This window comes from Myxocyprinus asiaticus, chromosome 14 (assembly GCF_019703515.2).
Source record: "Myxocyprinus asiaticus isolate MX2 ecotype Aquarium Trade chromosome 14, UBuf_Myxa_2, whole genome shotgun sequence".
NCBI classification, from domain to species: Eukaryota; Metazoa; Chordata; class Actinopteri; order Cypriniformes; family Catostomidae; genus Myxocyprinus; species Myxocyprinus asiaticus.
This window is the reverse complement of record NC_059357.1, coordinates 27,110,992-27,132,096: the sequence shown is the minus strand read 5'-3', so window position 1 is coordinate 27,132,096 and position 21,105 is coordinate 27,110,992. Positions and strand designations below refer to the sequence as shown.

Sequence of the window (21,105 nt, the reverse complement as noted above, 5' to 3'; positions counted from 1 at the left end):
GCGATTTTAAAACGTGACGATAATTCTCGTTGAGGTGAAAATCTGTCACACAATATCAGCATGACGGAGTGTGAGGGTGAAATTGGCGTATAAGATGCCCCCGCCACTTTTAAATCGTTTGTGTGGCAGCATTTTAGGTGGAAACAATAAACAGTGACAGACAAGACACGAAAAAAGGCTGTGTCTCGTTTGGAAGGCTGCGTCCTCCGGAGGTCGTATTTATCGGCCGCATACGTCATCGAGGCTGTCTCGTTTCATTTTTTTGGATGACGTATGCGGCCGACAAATACGACCTCCGGAGGACGCAGCCTTCCAAACGAGACTCAGTCAATATGTAAGCACTGTAAGAAAATTGTGCTGTACACCGCTGCTACAGAATCACCGCAGCTCTCAACTAAAATCAACCAGGTCTGAAGAGACTTATGTGAAATCATACAGGAGAGAAACCAGTCAGCTGAGTTTGTGGCAAAACCTTTTACAGTGCTTGCATATTGTTCTGTCTTTTACTGCATATGATAATTCATACTCAGAAAGTAGAACTGAAGTGACAGTCATTACAAGATTAGTTAAAACATTTCAAAATGCACCTGCATTATTTTGCATTTTGTGACTTTCAGTTAAATAAATGACTATTTTTCCAGTCATATACACTACCGGTCAAAAGTTTTGAAACACCTGCCTGAAATGTTTCTCATGATCTTAAAAATCTGAAATGTCTGAAATGAGGTTTGTAGACAAAAATATAATTATGCCACCATATTAATTTAATTATAAATCTAAAATTTAATAAAAATTTTAAAAAAGTTGAAATTGATGACTTGGACCAAATAATAAAGAAAAGCAGCCAATAAGTGCCCAACATAGATGGGAACTCCTTCAATACTGTTTAAAAATCATCCCAGGGTGATACCTCAAGAAGTTGGTTGAGAAAATGTCAAGAGTACATGTCTGCAAATTCTAGGCAAAGGGTGACTACTTTGAAGATGCTAAAATATAAAACAGTTTTGATTTATTTTGGATTTTGTTTAGTCACAACATAATTCCCATAGTTCCATTTATGTTATTTCATAGTTTTGATGACTTTACTATTATTCTAAAATGTGAAGAAAAATTATAATAAAGAATGAGTAAGTGTTTCAAAACTTTTGACCGGTAGTGTATATAGTGTTAAAATATCATCTCGTCTCGTTCTCGTGAACCCAGTATCGTGTAACATCTCGTCTCGTGTGCTAAGTGTATCATCACACCCCTATTTACAGGCATTATAAACAGTAGATTTCAGCACAGCACTGAATAATCAAAGATCGAGGACTCAAACACAGGGTTTGATGTCCAGAAGGTAGTGATAAAGAAGCAGAATAAAGGACAAATTCTTTAATCCTTCTGACTGCAAATGTTGCAACTTAATAATTTTAATTACTAACTGCTCTGATACTAATATACCATCAGCAACAGCAAAAGAGATGGAAAGAGAAAGACATGAGTCAAGAGTTCTTCAGTTATTAGCAGCAGAAACTCCACCAAAAAAATAAAGGGTACTGGTTCAAGCTGCTTATTTAAGCCAGCTTAGACAAATGATGAAAGAAAACAAAATCTTTAAAAAAAATACTGCAAATATAGAAATGAAATATTAAGAAATACAATGGCAGCTATGAGACTGACCTTGCTACACCTACACTGTTACTGAATTTGACAATTTTTTCCCCAAGTGAGGTATGTTAGAAATGGATTTGTTTATAATTAACAATGAATTTTCACAATAAGGTCCATGAGAAATGGAATGTGCCACTGATGGGCTCCACCAAGGTAGTAGGTCGGCTAAAGGTCAGAAAGTTCAGCTGAGGTATTTAACCACTAGGAACATGACAAAACAAGAAGCCAGCATTCCAGCAATCATGATGAACTTGTCCTGCGATGCTCGTTTTTCAATCAAACGCATAACGGTGTTAGACAAGCCCAACATGTTTGCGACATCCAACATCTTCTTATGGGTACCCTAAAAGAGAGAAGGTGCGAGATGTTACCAAGAATCTCAGAGACCATTTGTGTCTTCACTCCGGAACATACACTAACAAAACTGATAACATGTTCCAATGAAGGTAGAAAAGCAAACCAGAGTATCTAATATTAGACCTTGTGGTGGAGTATATGCTTAAATATCTCTAAATTCAAAAAGGAAGCATATCCTTCACACTTTAATCAATACAACAGGCACAGTTGAAAAAAAACAAAAACAATAATACTACATACTACACCCATAGGGCTGGGTAAAAATATCGATTTTCCAATGCATTTTCATTTGAACAATCTCGATAATGATTGATTCTTAAATCCCAAGATCGATCTTTTACTCTATGTGGCAACCCTTTATAATGCAAGTAATTAAACCACTTGCATGTGCAACCAAATCTCACACCATGCAACTCAAAATGTCTAAGATTAGCCACTAAATGTTATGATTTCCCTCACCAGTGATTGAGTAGTATAGTGGAGAAGTTGTTATTAGCACAGAGGTCCTTTCACTGTGTGTTGAGAGTAAAAGTTTGGTGTAACTCATTCCGTGTGTACAAAGACGAGGTCCATGGATCCATACAGATGTGCTCAAAAGTTTGCATACCCTGGCAGAAATTGTGAAATTTTGGCATTGATTTTGAAAATATGACTGATCATGCAAAACTTTTTATTTAAGGATAGTGATCATATGAAGCCATTTATTATCACATAGTTGTTTGGCTCCTTTTTAAATCATAATGATAACAGAAATCACCCAAATGGCCCTGATCAAAAGTTTACATACCCTTGAATGTTTGGCCTTGTTACAAACACACAAGGTGACACACACAGGTTTAAATGGCAATTAAAGGTTAATTTCCCACACCTGTGGCTTTTTAAATTGCAATTAGTGTCTGTGTATAAATAGCCAATGAGTTTGTTAGCTCTCACGTGGATGCACTGAGCAGGCTAGATACTGAGCCATGGGGAGCGGAAAAGAATTGTCAAAAGACCTGCGTAACAAGGTAATGGAACTTTATAAAGATGGAAAAGGATATAAAAAGATATCCAAAGCCTTGAAAATGCCAGTCAGTACTGTTCAATCACTTATTAAGAAGTGGAAAATTCAGGGATCTCTTGATACCAAGCCAAAGTCAGGTAGACCAAGAAAGATTTCAGCCACAACTGCCAGAAGAATTGTTCGGGATACAAAGAAAAACCCACAGGTAACCTCAGGAGAAATACAGGCTGCTCTGGAAAAAGACGGTGTGGTTGTTTCAAGGAGCACAATACGACGATACTTGAACAAAAATGAGCTGCATGGTCGAGTTGCCAGAAAGAAGCCTTTACTGCACCAATGCCACAAAAAAAGCCCAGTTACAATATGTTTGACAACACCTTGACACACCTCACAGCTTCTGGCACACTGTAATTTGGAGTGACGAGACCAAAATAGAGATTTATGGTCACAACCATAAGCGCTATGTTTGGAGAGGGGTCAACAAGGCCTACAGTGAAAAGAATACCATCCCCACTGTGAAGCATGGTGGTGGCTCACTGATGTTTTGGGGGTGTGTGAGCTCTAAAGACACGGGGAATCTTGTGAAAATTGATGGCAAGATGAATGCAGCATGTTATCAGAAAATACTGGCAGACAATTTGCATTCTACTGCACGAAAGCTGCGCATGGGACGCTCTTGGACTTTCCAGTATGACAATGACCCCAAGCACAAGGCCAAGTTGACCCTCCAGTGGTTACAGCAGAAAAAGGTGAAGGTTCTGGAGTGGCCATCACAGTCTCCTGACCTTAATATCATCGAGCCACTCTGGGGAGATCTCAAATGTGCGGTTCATGCAAAACGACCAAAGACTTTGCATGACATGGAGGTATTTTGCCAAAATGAATGGGCAGCTATACCACCTGCAAGAATTTGGGGCCTCATAGACAACTATTACAAAAGACTGCACGATGTCATTGACTTAATACACAGTATTAAGAACTAAGGGTATGCAGACTTTTGAACAGGGGTCATTTTATTTTTTTCTTTGTTGCCATGTTTTGTTTTATGATTGTGCCATTCTGTTATAACATACAGTTGAATATGACTCCCATAAGAAATAAAAGAAATGTGTTTTGCCTGCTCACTCATGTTTTCTTTAAAAATGGTACATATATTACCAATTCTCCAAGGGTATGCAAACTTTTGCGCACAACTGTATGTCATTGAATAATGTCTCTTTTAATTTGTTTTTTATAGTCAGTTGTTGATTAAAAACAACAAAAAAGAAACATAATCTAATCACATAGGATGCACTAAAGAAATTACACGTCTTCTCTTGTTATTTGCACTTACTGGCTGATGCCACTAGTCTTAAAGAGACAGTACAGATTAAACACGTGTTCTACATATAAATAACTTGTAAATAGTTCAAATTATGCAAGGAAACAAGAAAAATGTAACAAAAATATAAATGCAATGTAATATATGCAATTTCATACCATTAATTGATGGAACAGACTGAATTTGAAAAATTTTCAAAAGCTAAAATGTGACCAGTTTGATAAAAAACTAATATAATTTGTAAAATTAACATTTTCAAATTGTACCTAGAAGGGTTGCATAGAAGGTTCCTTTATAATCAAGAGCATAAGCTGAGAGAGAATTTATTTTATATGTAAGCAAAATGGACATTGTAACAAATGTACCCATATAAATCAAACTGAATCAAGATCAGAACTGAATCGAATTGAGAGCTTTTAAAATCAGAATCAAACTGGGAAATCTGTATCAATACCAGCCCTACATGATAAGTTGACACATTTCTGTTTGTTTGAATCCTATGAGCAACAGATAAACCTATGTTCACTCAGTAAAATGTCTGAGGTACAGATTCCTCCCCCCCTTATGTAGACTGGAGAACACCTCCCTTGTGCTATTTATTTGAACAATCAAAGAAAACAAAATGCATATTTAAAATTTGATAAGACAACCCCTGGAAGTAGTGCAATAACAAACGTGTTATAAAGAAGGTTTAAACAAGCAGTAATATTTATGCAAGGATTTCTGTGGTCCTGGCTAATTAAATAAATAAAATTAAAACAATATTAAAATAAGGACTTCATTACTAAGATTTTATCAGTCAGGAGAAACAAGATACTATAAAAGGTCATGAAAGGTCACTCGGGTTTATGGGAATATCTAAGTATTGGCAGCAATTATCTTCATGTCTATTTGAAATGTAGAAAGATATAAAGGGCTTTGAGGATTAAAAAAAAAATGCTGTTTGTAGTTATTCCCTTCACTCACACATAAAATTTCACTTTAACAAATGCTCAGCAGCAACATTTCTGGGTTCTTTTGGCACCCTAGAAAAAACCTGCTTTCAAATGGCAATTTATTAAAATTGAAAAAAGTCCTGTTTGTTGGGTTGAAACACCCCGTTTTCGAAAAATTTATGGATCTTTAGATTTTCATCAGGACCAGTGGATTAGGACAAACTCAGGATTTGACATAAATTATGACATTTCAAGGATCACTTCCATTGTTATTGCATGTGCTCTAATAAGTCCCATTTGCTCTGCAGCTGCTGACAGATTTGAACTTTTCCTAAGTAATCACACACTCTCCAATCGCAAACAGCTGTTTTTAATTTTCAAAGCACAATCGCTGTGACAGATATGATGTCAAAAATGATATAATGATGATCTTATTCTATCTTTTAGGATCTAGCGGGACGAACAGGACCCCGTCTCCACCACTACAGCGCATACTGGCTGTTTTTGAAAGGATATGTTAATAAAAATAATGCAATACTTCTAAATGATGTCTTCGCATTTATATTGAATGCAGTAAGTAACCAGCTGTTATGAAGTTTGATACTGAATAAGTGAAATATTATGAATTACTGTATGAGACTATACGAGGCACGAACCTATACGAGGCATACTGCATGTCAGATGGTAGTTTATATTTTTATTAGTGCTGTCAGTCGATTCAAAATTATAATCAAGATTACTGGCATAATTTTTTGTAGTTAATTGCGATTAATCACAGATTTTGAAAGTGCTGAAGTTTGACACTACATATGCACAAAAACAGCACCAATTCGAGTGGGAGTTTGACTAATTGAAAGAACTAGTCCCAACATAGGTTGCATATTCATTGCAATGGGCATTAAATCTCTTAAACTCTCATCCTCCACAATAGTAATCTGCCGGCAGACTGTGGTACAGCAATCGTGAAGCTGCGTTCATGATTTGCTTCAGGGCGGCAACAGCAGCATCAATCGCCACTTTGAACTCAACATGTGCCTTAGGCTGAAAAATACTTGATTTCTATCACAAGATCCATCTGGGCTTATTTTGTGCATTAAATAGTGCTAAGAGCTCCTTTCTCCATCATTTTATCACTGACAGGTAAATGCATTAATCGCAATTAAGACAAATTAACACGTTAAACTTTATTAATCGCATGCATTAACGCGTTAATTCTGACAGCTCAAATTTTTATATTCCACATTTCTTATACTTTCAAACATACGAGTATGTGTATTCATTAGCCAGTTACATGTCTGAGAAAATTATAAAGGCCTATTGAATCAAGTTAAAACTGGTTATTTCTTCCAAATATACCACTGATATCCCTTTATAAAACTTGTATTAATGCTGAAGTATGCCATTTCTGTGACACTAGTGCCACCGAAAGGAACTGCAATAATAAACAAGGTTTCCAAATAGCTTTCTGAATATGCCCCTCGCCTGCATTTGTTCAAACAGTCAGAGAGCCCCACCCCAACTCACACCATTGGTTGAGTAACACCGTTCGGGCAGGTCTAAGCGGGCCTCTCAAAACAAACACAGGAATTTTTAAAGCACCACAGAGACAGTGTTTACAGTTTTTGAGCAAATTATCCTATGAATGGCTTATTTATAACTGTCTCTGTATATTATGCTTGGATAGAAGAAATTATTTTATCACAGACAAAGTTACATACTTCAGCTTTAACATCAACAAACATTATTACATTATAAAATGCTTCACATATTATTACAACTGCAGCGCTGCTCTGAAGAACCCGAAAACGCTGAGCGACATCACGGTTATTTCATTTATGGATAAATCCACACTATATTGTGAGATACTCTCTTGTATCATACACACCTTGAGGGTGCTTCTTTGATCTCTCAGGCCGTCAAGGATACTGGAGCCTGAGCCCAGAAGGTCATCCATTCCTCTGTGAGCATTGTGTAGATTGGTATTAAACTGCAGGGTCTCATCAATGGGGATGGAGGTGTCGGCATCCTACACATAAACACATCACTTTCAAAATACTTAAAATACGCACCATCTACCGCGAAATAGGGAGGAATACCCCCCGCTTGGACGGCTATTTTTCCACTGAGAAAATAGGATGAATTTAAAAAAAAAATGACATTATTTTCAGAAAGCTGACTAACAGGGGGCCTGGGTAGCTCAGCGAGTATTGACGCTGACTACCACCCCTGGAGTCACAAGTTCGAATCCAGGGCGTGCTGAGTAACCAAATTAGCCCAGTTGCTAGGGAGGGTAGAGTCACATGGGGTAACCTCCTCATGGTTGCAATTAGGGGCTCTTGCTCTCAATGGGGCGCATGATAAGTTGTGCATGGATCGCGGAGGGTAGCATGAGCCTCCATATGCTGGGAGTCTCCACGGTGTCATGCACAACGAGCCACGTGATAAGATGCGCAGATTGACGGTTTCAGAAGTGGAGGTAACTGAGACTTGTCCTCTGCCACCTGGATTAAGGTGAGTAACCGCACCACCACAAGGACCTACTAAGTAGTGGGAATTGGGCATTCCAATTTGGGAGAAAAGGGGATAAAAAAAACAAACAAAAAAGAAAGCTGACTAACAGACTAGACCATCATCAACAGGTGATCGTACACGCTCCATATCGCTCTCACTCTCTCTCTCACTCACTCACTCACACACACACATACACACAAACATCCTTGTTTCACCAATAACATGTTAGAAACAGCCCAAGTTGTGATACTAGTAGTTCTACAGTGATGTTTTTGAGAGGCTTGGATGCATCATTTGGTATGAACCTGCAACGGCAGATTCTGATCCATCGTGTTAGAAAGTAGTTCCATGCACAAATGCATTTTTTATGACCGTACTCAGTTTTTCCTAATATTTTAAAATGTACTTGTTCATTGAACTGTTGTATATAAGCAATATCACACTCGCAGTCGCCTGCGGCCTCATGCTTACGGCCGAATCACAGCAGTGGTGATGTAGAGCCATACTGCACTCTTGTTCGTGTGATATTGCTTAAATATATTATATATATATATATATATATATATATATATATATATATATATATATATATATAATGTGTGTGTGTGTGTGTGTGTGTGGCCTAACTAACATTTGTTGTGAAACTTCGACTCAAAAGCTCCTCTCTCTCTCTCTCCTGTGCCTCACGTGCATAGCGTCTGTGCTGGAAGTTCCTCAGGGCTGTCTGTAGATGCTGCACATCATACTTCAACTGATCAACACGCCTACACAAAGAAAAACACAGGAAGAGGGGGTTGCTTTCAACAAGACCAGAACAAGCTAAAAACCTATTTTGGGAAACAAAACATTGAGGGCATTTTCAATAACTAAACATAGAAGAAAATACAGTATATGGATAATAACAAGGACAAATGACAATTAGGGATGTGCATGAGTAATCGATTAATCGAGTACTTGTTCCACTTTTAATATTCAACTAGTAAAAACACTACTCAAATATTGCAATTTGATTTTCCTTTGTGTTTTTGCCTGCCATGGATAACAATGAAACTGCTACTCTCACCAAAATGTTTCATTACAACTACAATTAATTGGTTGGTGCTGTGGATGCATAACATTGTTAAAGGAATAGTTTACCCAAAAAGAATATTTGAATTATTTAAAGTGTTTCCCATTAATTACCTAGATTGTAGCAGCCCGCCACAGTTTCATAATGAACTGAAAATATTTTTACATTTCTCATAATCACATAAAAGATCTCTAAGATTTTGTTTTGTGCCGTTGCTTCGGCATAGCATCTCTCACTCCCAGTCAGTCAGCCCCGCCCCTCGCGCACACATGCTCACACACACGCACTGGAACCATTTATCTAACGTTAACGTTATTACCAGCGGCTCTGACAACATAACTATTTTCAGCATCTGAGGAACAAGTACAACACAGGTAACCACTTTTGCTTCACTTCTTTGATAGCTCACAAGTCAAGTGGCTTTTATTGTCATTTCAACCATATATAGCTAGTACACAGGGCTTGACATTAACGCTTGTCCACGACAAGTGGATTTTTGAAGGGTCAAGTGAAAGAGAATTTTACTTGCCTGACCGGTCATGCAGACTGATTAAAACGTCAATAAAAAAAACCAAAAAAAAAAACAGCTATATTTGTGATATCCTAGGCCTGTGCCACTTATTATAAATTTTTTATTCTTATTCTGCTGTTGAAAGTAATGAAGTTCACGTAATTGTATCATTTGCTAGTGATCTAGTAACAGATGCGCCGTTTGATTGACAGGCGGCATATGTGTGTGTGCTGAACATGCGCGTGTTCCGAAAATGCTCGCGTTAATGCACGCCTGAACATTCAAATACATTTCAAAATTCCACCAAAATGCCCATCTTGGTAAGGTATTTATGTAAACACAGAGAGTGATATCTAAAGTGAGAGTAAACAGCAGAGAAAATGTCGGATTTGTAAGTATAAATGTAAGCTAATAGACCTGCTGCCGTCTAGTGTGTTATTATAATACACAAACAACCACAACAAGAAAACACTCACTGCTCTTGACTGAGTAACTTTAGTAGCTTTATAAAGTACTGATGGATTATAATCATACAGTGAAGACCAGTAGTAGTTTTATGTTGCATTTCATTCTGAATGTTTACTTGAATACTTGATAGACTACTGCTGTTAAAAACTTTTAAAGCTGTTAAAAAAAAAGCAACGAATTTTCTTAATTTGTATTTTTTGTTCTATTATTTTTAATTGATTTCTATTCATTGCTGTTTTTTATTGTTATTTTATTACTGACTGTTTACTAGTCTTGAATAATTACTTAAGAACTTGAAACCGTTCTTCTATAATTAACATATTAGTTAGCAGGGCTCCAGACTAAAAAAATAAATAAGGAGCCATTGGCTCCTAAAAAAAAACAAAAAAACATTTAGAAGCCACATGGCTGTTTTAGTTGCCACATCACAGAATTACTCGATTTAGATTGTTGTTAAAAAACAAGATAGAAAGCCAAAGAAAAGACAGCTGATAGCTCATTAATTGGGTGTTTAATATATATACTGTATAGTTGAGTGCACAAATTTGCATTCCCCTTATGTCTCATAAGTTTTCACACCCCTTTCAGAATTTATACAAATATAAGAGATAAAAGATTTTATTTTATTTAGTAATGCCCTTCAGAATCTACATAACAGGTATTTACATAAAGTATAATATGCATATTGTAGTGTGTTGCCTTCTTGAGCATCAGTGAATGTTTATGCAAAAATTGTTTATGAGTCCTTCAATGGTCTTAAGTATTAAAAGCTGGATCTCACATCACATATAAATAAATTTTATATATATATATATATATATATATATATATATATATATATATATATATAGTGTAAGTCATAGGTTTGCATACACTTAGGTTGAAGTCATTAAAACACATTTTTTAACCACTCCACAGATTTAATATTAGCAAACTATAGTTTAGGCAAGTTGATTAGGGCATCTACTTTGTGCATGACACAAGTAATTTTTCCAACAATTGTTTACAAACAGATTGTTTCACTTTTAATTGACTATATCACAATTCCAGTGTGTCAGAAGTTTACATACACTAAGTTAACTGTGCCTTTAAGCAGCTGGGAAAATTCCAGAAAATGATGTCAAGCCTTTAGACAATTAGCTTCTGATAGGAGGTATACTGAATTGGAGGTGTACCTGTGGATGTGTTTTAAGGCCTACCTTCAAACTCAGTGCCTCTTTGCTTGACATCATGGGAAAATCAAAAGAAATCAGCCAAGACCTCAAAAAAAAAAAAAAAAAAAAAAAAAAAAAAAAAAATTGTGGACCTCCACATGTCTGGTTCATCCTTGGGAGCAATTTCCAAATGCCTGAAGGTACCACGTTCATCTGTACAAACAATAGTACGCAAGTATAAACACCATGGGACCACGCAGCCATCATACCGCTCAGGAAGGAGACGCATTCGGTCTCCTAGAGATGAATGTAGTTTGGTGCAAAAAGTGCAAATCAATCCCAGAACAACAGCAAAAGACCTTGTGAAGATGCTAGAGGAAACAGGTAAACAAGTATCTATATCCACAGTAAAACGAGTCCTATATCGACATAACCTGAAAGGCTGCTCAGCAAGGAAGAAGCCAGTGCTCCAAAACCGTTATAAAAAAAAGCCAGACTACAGTTTGCAAGTGCACATGGGGACAAAGATCTTACTTTTTGGAGAAATGTCCTCTGATCTGATTAAATAGAAATATTACCTTTTGGCCATAATGACATTGTTATTTTTGGAGGAAAAATGGTGAGGCCTGCAAGCCGAAGATCACCATCACAACCGTGGCAGCATCATGTTGTGGGGGTGCTTTGCTGTAGGAGGGACTGGTACACTTCACAAAATAGATGGCATCATAAGGAAGGAAAATTATGTGGATATATTGAAGCAACATCTCAAGACATCAGCCATGAAGTTAAATCTCGGGCGCAAATTGGTGTTCTAAATGGACGATGACACCAAGCATACCTCCAAAGTTGTGGCAAAATGGCTTAAGGACAACAAAGTCAAGGTTTTGGAGTGGCCATCACAAAGCCCTGACCTCAATCTGATACAAAATTTGTGGGCAGAACTAAAAAAAGTATGTGCAAGCAAGGAGGCCTACAAACCTGACTCAGTTACACCAGTTCTGTCTGGAGGAATGGGCCAACATTCCAACAACTTATTGTGAGAAGCTTGTGGAAGGCTACCCAAAAAGTTTGACCTAAGTTAAACAATATAAAAGGCAATGCTACCAAATTGTATGTAAACTTACGACCCACTGGGAATGTGATGAAAGAAATAAAAGCTGAAATAAATCACTCTCTATTATTCTGACATTTCACATTCTTAAAATAAATTTGTGATTCTAACTGACCTAAGACAGGGAATGTTTTCTACGATTAAATGTCAGAAATTGTGACCTGGTCGAGATATATATATATATATACACTGTATATATGTGAGTGCATATATTAAATTGATTTTATACATATACACATACAGTGCATCCGGAAAGTATTCACAGCGCTTCACTTTTTTCACATTTTGTTATGTTACAGCCTTATTCCAAAATGGATTCAATTCATTATTTTCCTCAAAATTCTACAAACAATACCCCATAATGACAACGTGAAAAATTTGTTTGAAATCTTTGCAAATTTATTAAAAATAAAAAAAATGAAAAAAAAAAAAAAAAAAAAAAAAACACCCACCCACACACACACACGTACATAAGTATTCATAGCCTTTGCTCAATACTTTGTTGAAGGACCTTTGGCACCAATTACAGCCTCAAGTCTTTTGGAGTATGATGCTACAAGCTTGGCACACCTATTTTTGGGCAGTTTCTCCCATTCTTCTTTGCAGGACCTCTCAAGCTCCATCAGGTTGGATGGGGATCGTTGGTGCACAGCCATTTTCAGATCTCTCCAGAGATGTTCAATCGGGTTCAAGTCTGGGCTCTGGCTGGGCCACTCAAGGACATTCACAGAGTTGTCCCAGAGCCACTCCTTTGTTATCTTGGCTGTGTGCTTAGGGTCGTTGTCATGTTGGAAGAAGAACCTTCGCCCCAGTCTGAGGTCCAGAGCGCTCTGAAGCAGGTTTTCATCAAGGATGTCTCTGTACATTGCTGCATTCATCTTTCCCTCGATCCTGACTAGTTTCCCAGTTCCTGCCGCTGAAAAACATCCCCACAGCATGATGCTGCCACCACCATGCTTCACTGTAGGGATGGTATTGGCCAGGTGATGAGCGGTGCCTGGTTTCCTCCAGACATGACGCTTGCCATTCAGGCCAAAGAGTTCAATCTTTGTTTCTCATGGTCTGAGAGTCCTTCAGGTGCTTTTTGGCAAACTCCAGGCGGGCTGTCATGTGCCTTTTACGGAGGAGTGGCTTCTGACTGGCCACTCTACCATACAGGCCTGATTGGTGGAGTGCTGCAGAGATGGTTGTTCTTCTGGAAGGTTCTCCTCTCTCCACAGAGAAACCCTGGAGCTCTGTCAGAGTGACCATTGGGTTCTTGGTCACCTCCCTGACTAAGGCCCTTCTCCCCCGATCGCTCAGTTTGGCCGTGCGGCCAGCTCTAGGAAGAGTCCTGGTGGTTCCAAACTTCATCCATTTACGGATGATGGAGGTCACTGTGCTCATTGGGACCTTCAATGCTGCGGAAATTCTTCTGTACCCTTCCCCAGATCTGTACCTCAACACAATCCTGTCTTGGAGATCTACAGACAATTCCTTGGACTTCATGGCTTGGTTTGTGCTCTGACATGCACTGTTAACTGTGGGACCTTATATAGACAGGTGTGTGCCTTTGCAAATCATGTCCAATCAACTGAATTTACCACAGGTGGACTCCAATCAAGTTATAGAAACATCTCAAGGAAGATCAGTGGAAATAGGATACACCTGAGCTCAATTTTGTGTCAGGCTGTGAATACTTATGTACATGTGATTTTTTTCGTATTTTATTTTTAATAATTTTACAAAGATTTCAAACAAACTTCTTTCACGTTGTCATTATGGGGTATTGTTTGTAGAATTTTGAGGAAAATAATGAATTGAATCCATTTTGGAATAAGGCTGTAACATAACAAAATGTGGAAAAAGTGAAGCGCTGTGAATACTTCCAGATGCACTGTATATATATATAATAATATAATATATAATAACATAATTTTTTATATATATATATATATATATATATATAAATAAATAAAAAAATCTTAGTCTTTCTTTACTGTTACCAGATGGCCTAGACACAAAGACTATAAGAGTGCAAACTGAATGAAATCCCAGATGCAGTTTATTCTGCTGCTCCAATCCCAATCAACATTTGGTACATACCACAGGACTTTTAATTATAAACAAGCCCAAAATACACATGGGACTACTATTTTGAAATGTCTGCACTCCCAGTTGTGAACTCACTGATGTTTGATTCACTGAGAAAGTGACTCGAATTCACTGCTAACCTGAGCACCTGAGTTCAAATGAGCTCTTGTTGGGTGATTCATTATAAAGACCCGGTTCAAGAGTAATTTGTTCATGAATCGGGCATCATGGCTTGCGCTGTGTTTGTTGTTGCGTGTAGCCAGCGAGATCATATCATCAACAATAAGGGTGAAAAGTGGCGCAAGACACACTGGCGCTTTAAAGATGTATTCAATAACTCACAAGATGATATCTGACAAAACCCATATGAAAGCACACATCCCGACTGTCACCAATGAAGACTAGATTTTAAATTATTGTAACAATCATTTATTTTTGGTCGCAAAACCATTTTAGTCGCAGTCTGGAGCCCTGGTTAGTGTTATTACTTGTTGTGGTTTTGAAGCTGGTATTGAGAATCATAATGTTTCACTACCGACTACTGAATTTTTGATATTGTGAATTTATAGCCTTATCGTATTGATTCTCACAAAATCCTGTGGGAAACATAATAATATCACTTCAGAAGTGTGTTTCTATGTTTTTTCATTTTTTAATCTAGATGTTTTTTATGCATAGTGCTAATTTTTCCATAAGAATAACAGGTTCAAAGGTTGAACTTAAATTCTAAATTTCAAGTAATTGATTACTCCGTTTTTTTTTCTTTTTTTCTTTAGAGTACTTGACTACAAAATAACTCGAAATGCCCATCCCTAATGACAATAGTTATGACAAATGCACTTGCTGAACTGAAATCTTCCATTTAAATTGAGAATTTGCATTGTTTCTCTAATTTACCTTTAGTAACATGGGATTGTATGAAATTATGTTGAGATGATGTTATTTCTATGTGTGTAAGAGGGAGAGAATGTGTTTGAGGTCATCCACATGTTCTCATAGAGGCACTCTTCAGGAAGTCTCTGTCTTTAATGGTATTTGGTGACTTCTGAGTGAGTGATTGAGTGGGTGTCTCAGGTGTGCTGGCCTCAGGTCTGTTTGTGCAGTGCTGTAGCCAGGCTTTGCCACACAGGGCAGGAATGCTGGTGATGACGTGGTCACCGACAAAACGTTTTCACTGGAGCCCACTGTCATGGGGCATACGCACAAGACAAACACTATTAATCTTCATCACCTCACATCATTACATTACTCCTCATTTAGAAGAAGTATCCTCATCTTATCCAGAGCCACTTACTATACATTTTAATAAAGGGACGATCTCCCAGAGCAAACTTAGGTTCTTTCTCATGGGCACAATGGTGATGGGCCATGAACCTTTTGGGCTTTGAACTTACAACCTTTGGTTTACAAACCTACAACAGCCCTATTTTCCACCTCAAGCATACTAAAGTGGATCATCTAAAGTCAGTATATAATGTCCATACATGCAATAAAGAGAATTTCTGGTTCTGTTTTGGTTATGATTACAGATAAAAATTGATTATAATTTCATGAGTTTCACTTCAGTGGGCTATGAAGAAATCCAGCCTTGAACCAAGACTACTCAGTAAAACATGCATTGGAATCCCATTCATTAATGTGTAAAGTGGCAATAGCTGGTTTCTGTGTGGGTCAGCTTTCTGGCGTACTTCTTCACAGCCGGCAAAGATCAGGGTCAAGGATGATGGAAGAACTAGTTGTCATGGACATGTTTGATGATGCACTCACAATTTGGCATTTTGGCGCCGATTTGGTGGTTCTTTGCAGGCTAGAATCTCCAGTCGCTCCAGCTGGTTAAAGATCTGATCAATTCTGGCTTGTAGTTCATTCTCAAATACTGTAGGAAAATACAAACATTAATATAAGAAAACAATTTATAATTATATCCAATATTTCACAAAGAGTTCCTTTATATTAATCTTTGAACAAACACGAAAAAAGCAAAACTTAGTTACAAGGAGTAAAAATAAGTAATAGACAGCTTAAATCCCCTTAATGACAAAGCAAACAAATGCGTGCCACACACAAGGTGTAAATTTTACAGACAGAGTGAAGCAATGGAAGGCATATTCACTGATTGGGAATTAGTGTTGCTTCCTAGGAGAGAGCCTGAGACTGGTGGGAAACTTTTATCAGGCATTTTCAGAATCATGACAGAGCCACAACACCACCTCAGACATACACACACACAAACCAAACCACTCTGCAAGTCTCCTCTCCAGCATCCATTCTCCATCCTCTGTCAGCTCTTGCCCCCCACCCCATCACTCCTCCCTGTCCTTCCTGCTGTGGCACCAGCCTGGCTCCCAGCGCTCTGCTCCACCTCAACAGAACAATCAGCTGACTGTTGGCACCATGCTGACTCTGCAGACTTAAGTCTGCTACCAGATCTGTGGGACAGCTGCTAATTGATCTTGGCATTTGGCTGGTGAAACTTCACATGCTTAACTCACATGACCATGAACCAACATGGCACCAGCTTCGATAATTAAAGGGAGTCAGCCAGCTACCTCAACATATATTACTGTTTTATATGTCATTTTGCACGGTTATTCAATATTTTGCAAGAGAATATACAGGAGAATTAATTTACTGACAGGAAGTATTTTCCTGACAGCGTAAACAAACCCAAAACTACGCATCATGTCTACACACCACAAAAGTTGTGATTGGTCTGCTTTACAACTAGAGTCCCTTCCCCAGGATGACAAAAAATATATTTGAGGTAGCTTCGCATTTCCTCTAAAATTATATCAAGATCCACATATCATATCGCATTGAATTTGGGCTTGTTTAAATCTGAAGCATGTGCTGTTTTTATATTCTGTTAATGCTTTATTACGTTACCAGTGAAAACGCGACAGAAAGCCACATCTGTTTACAACTAAACATGTAACTGCGATTGCTTTCATTGCCTTTACTCGATTTATAAATTAAAAATTGGTCTGAGTGAAAAAATATGCTTGTTGTATTCTCTTTGTTGAAACCTTTACTATCTGCATGATGTTTTGCTTATGTTTGACATAGGGGTGTAAAAATGCATTGATGCCTTACAATTATTTTACTATAAATTCTCCTCCCTGCCCAGTAGGTTTCGATATGCATGAAAAATGTGAATCGGCAAAAACAAAAGGAGAATGTGAAAGTGAAATTGAAAGTGGAGATTTCTAGGAAAAATCTGTTTCTCACCCATACATCATATTGCTTCAGAAGACCTAGATTTAACCACTTGTGTCTCATGGATTACTTTTAGAGAATCAGAATCAGAATGAGCTTTATTGCCAAGTATGCTTACACATACAAGGAATTTGTCTTGGTGACAGGAGCCTCCAGTGTACAACAATACAAAAACAGCAGCAAGACATAGATAATAATAAAAAATAAAAAATAATTATACACATACGTACAGACACACACATACATACATACATACACACATATACATGGGTAGTGCAAATCTAATACAATCTGTTATGTACAGTGTAAATACAAATCTGTTATGTACAGTGCAAATGTTTTTTTGTTTTTTGTTTTCCAGAGGAATGAAATGGCAGAAGAGGTTGGATGTGTTGGATAAATATAAGAAAGACTAAACTGTGCATTGCACATAATTATTGCTCAATGGGGCAATTTAACTGTTCATGAGATGGATAGCCTGAGGGAAAAAAACTGTTCCTGTGCCTGACGGTTCTGGTGCTCAGAACTCTGAAGTGTCGGCCAGAAGGCAACAGTTCAAAAAGGTAGTGGTGAGTGGGGTCCAGACTGATTTTTCCAGCCTTTTTCCTCACTCTGGAAGTGTATAGTTCTTGAAGGGGGGGGGGGGGCAACCAATAATCCTCTCAGCAGTCCGAACTGTCCTTTGTAGTCTTCTGATGTCTGATTTCGTTGCTGAACCAAACCAGACAGTTACTGAAGTGCAGAGGACAGACTCAATGACCGCTGAGTAGAACTGTATCAGCAGCACCTGTGGCAGGTTGAACTTCCTCAGCTGGTGAAGGAAGTACAACCTCTGCTGGGCCTTTTTCACAATGGAATCAATGTGGGTCTCCCACTTCAGGTCCTGTGAGATGATAGTGCCCAGCAACCTGAATGACTCCACTGCTGCCACAGTGCTGTTTATAATGGTCAGGGGGGTCAGTGTTGGGGTGTTCCTCCTAAAGTCCACAATCATCTCCACTGTTTTGAGCGTGTCCAGCTCAAGGTTGTTTTGACTGCACCAGACAACTAGCTGTTCAACCTCCCTTCTGTATGCAGACTCATCGTCATCTCGGATAAGGCCGATGACAGTGGTGTCATCTGCAAACTTCAGGAGCTTGACAGAGGGGTCCTTGGTGATCCAGTCATTGGCGTAGAGGGAGAAGAGTAGTGGGGAGAGCACACATCCCTGGGGGGCACCAATGCTGATTGTACAGGTGCTGGAAGTGAGTTTCCCCTGTCTCACAAGCTGCTGCCTGTCCATCAGAAAGCTGGTAATCCACTGACAGATAGACGTGGGAACAGAGAGCTGGTGTAATTTATTCTGGAGTATAGCTGGGATGATGGTGTTGAAAGCCGAACTGAAGTCCACAAAAAGGATCCTTGCATATGTCCCTGGTCTGTCCAGATGTTGTAGGATATGATGCAATCCCATGTTGACTGCATCATCCACAGACCTGTTTGCTCGATAAGCAAATTGAAGGGGATCTAGAAAGGGTCCAGTGATGTTCTTCAGGTGGGCCAACACCAGTCTCTCAAATGATTTCATGACCACAGACGTCAGGGTGACAGGTCTGTAGTCATTAAGTCCTGTGATTTTTGGTTTCTTTGGGATGGGGATGATAGTGGAATGTTTGAAGAAACATGGGACATGCTACCTTTATGCATTTTTGGAGCTTTAAAATTCTGGTTCCCATTTAATTGCACTGTATTGACCTACAAAACTGAGATATTCATCTAAAAATCTTTGTGTTCTGCAGAAGAAAGAAAGTCATACACATATAGGATGGAACGAGGGTGAGTAAATGATGAGAGAATTTTAATTTTTGGGTGAAATATCCCTTTAAGTAATATTGATCATATGTGAACAAGCATTATTGCAAGTTGTGATCAAGAGCATGGTATGCGGAGGCAGAAACTCAACAATTAAGAAAAGAGGTTTGCTATTAATAAGGAAATATGGACAGAACTGCCAAGCTGTGACTGTCATTTTGTTTAGGAGTGAGTAATCTGTTTGAAAAGCATATCTTATCGATAGGATTGATGGTTGACAGTGTCAGTATGAGAAGACCTGTTTAATGCTACTGCAAGCAAATACACACACTGACTTACAGTGGACTGACTGTCGATCTGTTGTCTCCAGTCGTCCCAATTGAGACTGAACCTCCTGGATTTGTCTGGTTATAAAAGACACAGAAGGGGTGAGAGGAGAGAGAGAGTTAAATAATGTGCCTCATGAAAGCCATTATTCAAATGTGTTGTTAGAGACATAAAAACACTTTACATTCATAAGTGTGTTCAGCTTATATCAAGTATGACGTCAGTATTCAGTGTCTGCATTAAAAATGCTCTAATTTACAGTCAGTGTTACCAGTTGATCAAGACAAATATGGCACACCTACACTCACTGTGCAACACTATAAAGCTGGCAGACTCTAATAAAGTGAAGTTAAATACCTAAACAAAGTATTAGATCAATAACAGAGAATAAAATAGAAAAACTTCATCATTATCTACACTTACCCCTATAACAGATGTTGTCAGACCAAACCAGCTTATTAATATTTCAATTATACAGACTCCAACGTGCTTTTTTTATGTGTTAGATGTGTTTAGAGTGAATTTATAAGACATTAAGCATTGTAATGATCAAACAGAATTCTGTAATGTAAGAGAATTGTAATGATTTGGAGAATTCTGTTTAAAGATAATCTAGCTAACTAGCAAAGGATTATCATGAACAGCATTAACGAACTCACTTATTGGTCTGATGGTAAAGCGTCTCCATCTTCAGTGACGCCACCAATTTCAAAGTAAAAACCTCTTAATCAATAGCTACGAGGTGTTTTAATTCTTTCGTTATCGTTTACTTTCACATATCGCTGTCAAAGTAAAGTACACACGTCACCACGAAAAAGGACCTCTTTTTAGACGCCCTCTCACTCGCCTGACTGACTTCAGCTGTGGACAAGAGAACAGCGCCACCAGTGAGGAATGACAGTAATTGAAGTTCTCAATAGGAAACAGAGGTGATGCTTCACAATGAAAAGTTTTTAAGCAGGAATGGGAACACCGGATATCTTATCACCATTTTATAACTAACATCCTCTAAGCGAAAAGATGCCCATCAGTGAAAATTTACCATGGGAACTGTAGTTTCTGAAAAAAAAAAAAAAAAAAAAAAACTACGATAAAACTGGAAGCATGGCATTAGCCATCAGTGTCATAAAAATTAAATAATAAAAAATAACAAACAAAATGACTGAAAGATTAAGAAAGATTCTAACACTATTTAAAGTGAAACCCACTTTTTTAACAGTTGTGCTGAAATCTGACTCCCTGCCAAATTTGTACTCCCTGCTACCTGATTGGTCCTTATCCCTAAAGCCCACCCCTAATCCTAACCATAGTAGAGAGTCATTGGCCTCTATCCCTAAAGGCCACCCCTACCCCTACCCCTAAACAAAACCACACTAGGGAGTCAAAAATCAGCACGACGCCTGAAGTATTTTTCCTATTCATTTGTTTTTCCATGTGGGTTTCATAAAGTACTTAATAAAAGGGTTTTAAGCCATGAACCAAACCAACCATCTCTAAGGTGAATCATTCACAACATCATAAACTTTGATTTGAATCGAGAAAATTAACTACTAAACTACTAAGTACTACAAAAAATTATTTCAACTCGTCCCTTCTTTTCTTAAA

General features: G+C 38.0%; 1 protein-coding gene across 1 annotated transcript; it reads right to left on the bottom strand.

Moving 5' to 3' along the window:
• Window positions 1–1,714: 1,714 nt before the first annotated feature.
• On the bottom strand, window positions 1,715–20,347 carry LOC127451842 (Golgi SNAP receptor complex member 2-like). The gene is made up of 6 exons (XM_051716819.1): window positions 20,160–20,347; window positions 19,513–19,577; window positions 15,934–16,042; window positions 8,412–8,544; window positions 7,155–7,295; window positions 1,715–1,996 (listed from the first exon to the last, which is right to left on the bottom strand). Exons 1-6 carry the CDS (start codon window positions 20,186–20,188, stop codon window positions 1,835–1,837), a joined length of 639 nt encoding a protein of 212 aa, XP_051572779.1. The 5' UTR covers window positions 20,189–20,347; the 3' UTR covers window positions 1,715–1,834.
• Between the last annotated feature and the right edge of the window lie 758 nt (window positions 20,348–21,105).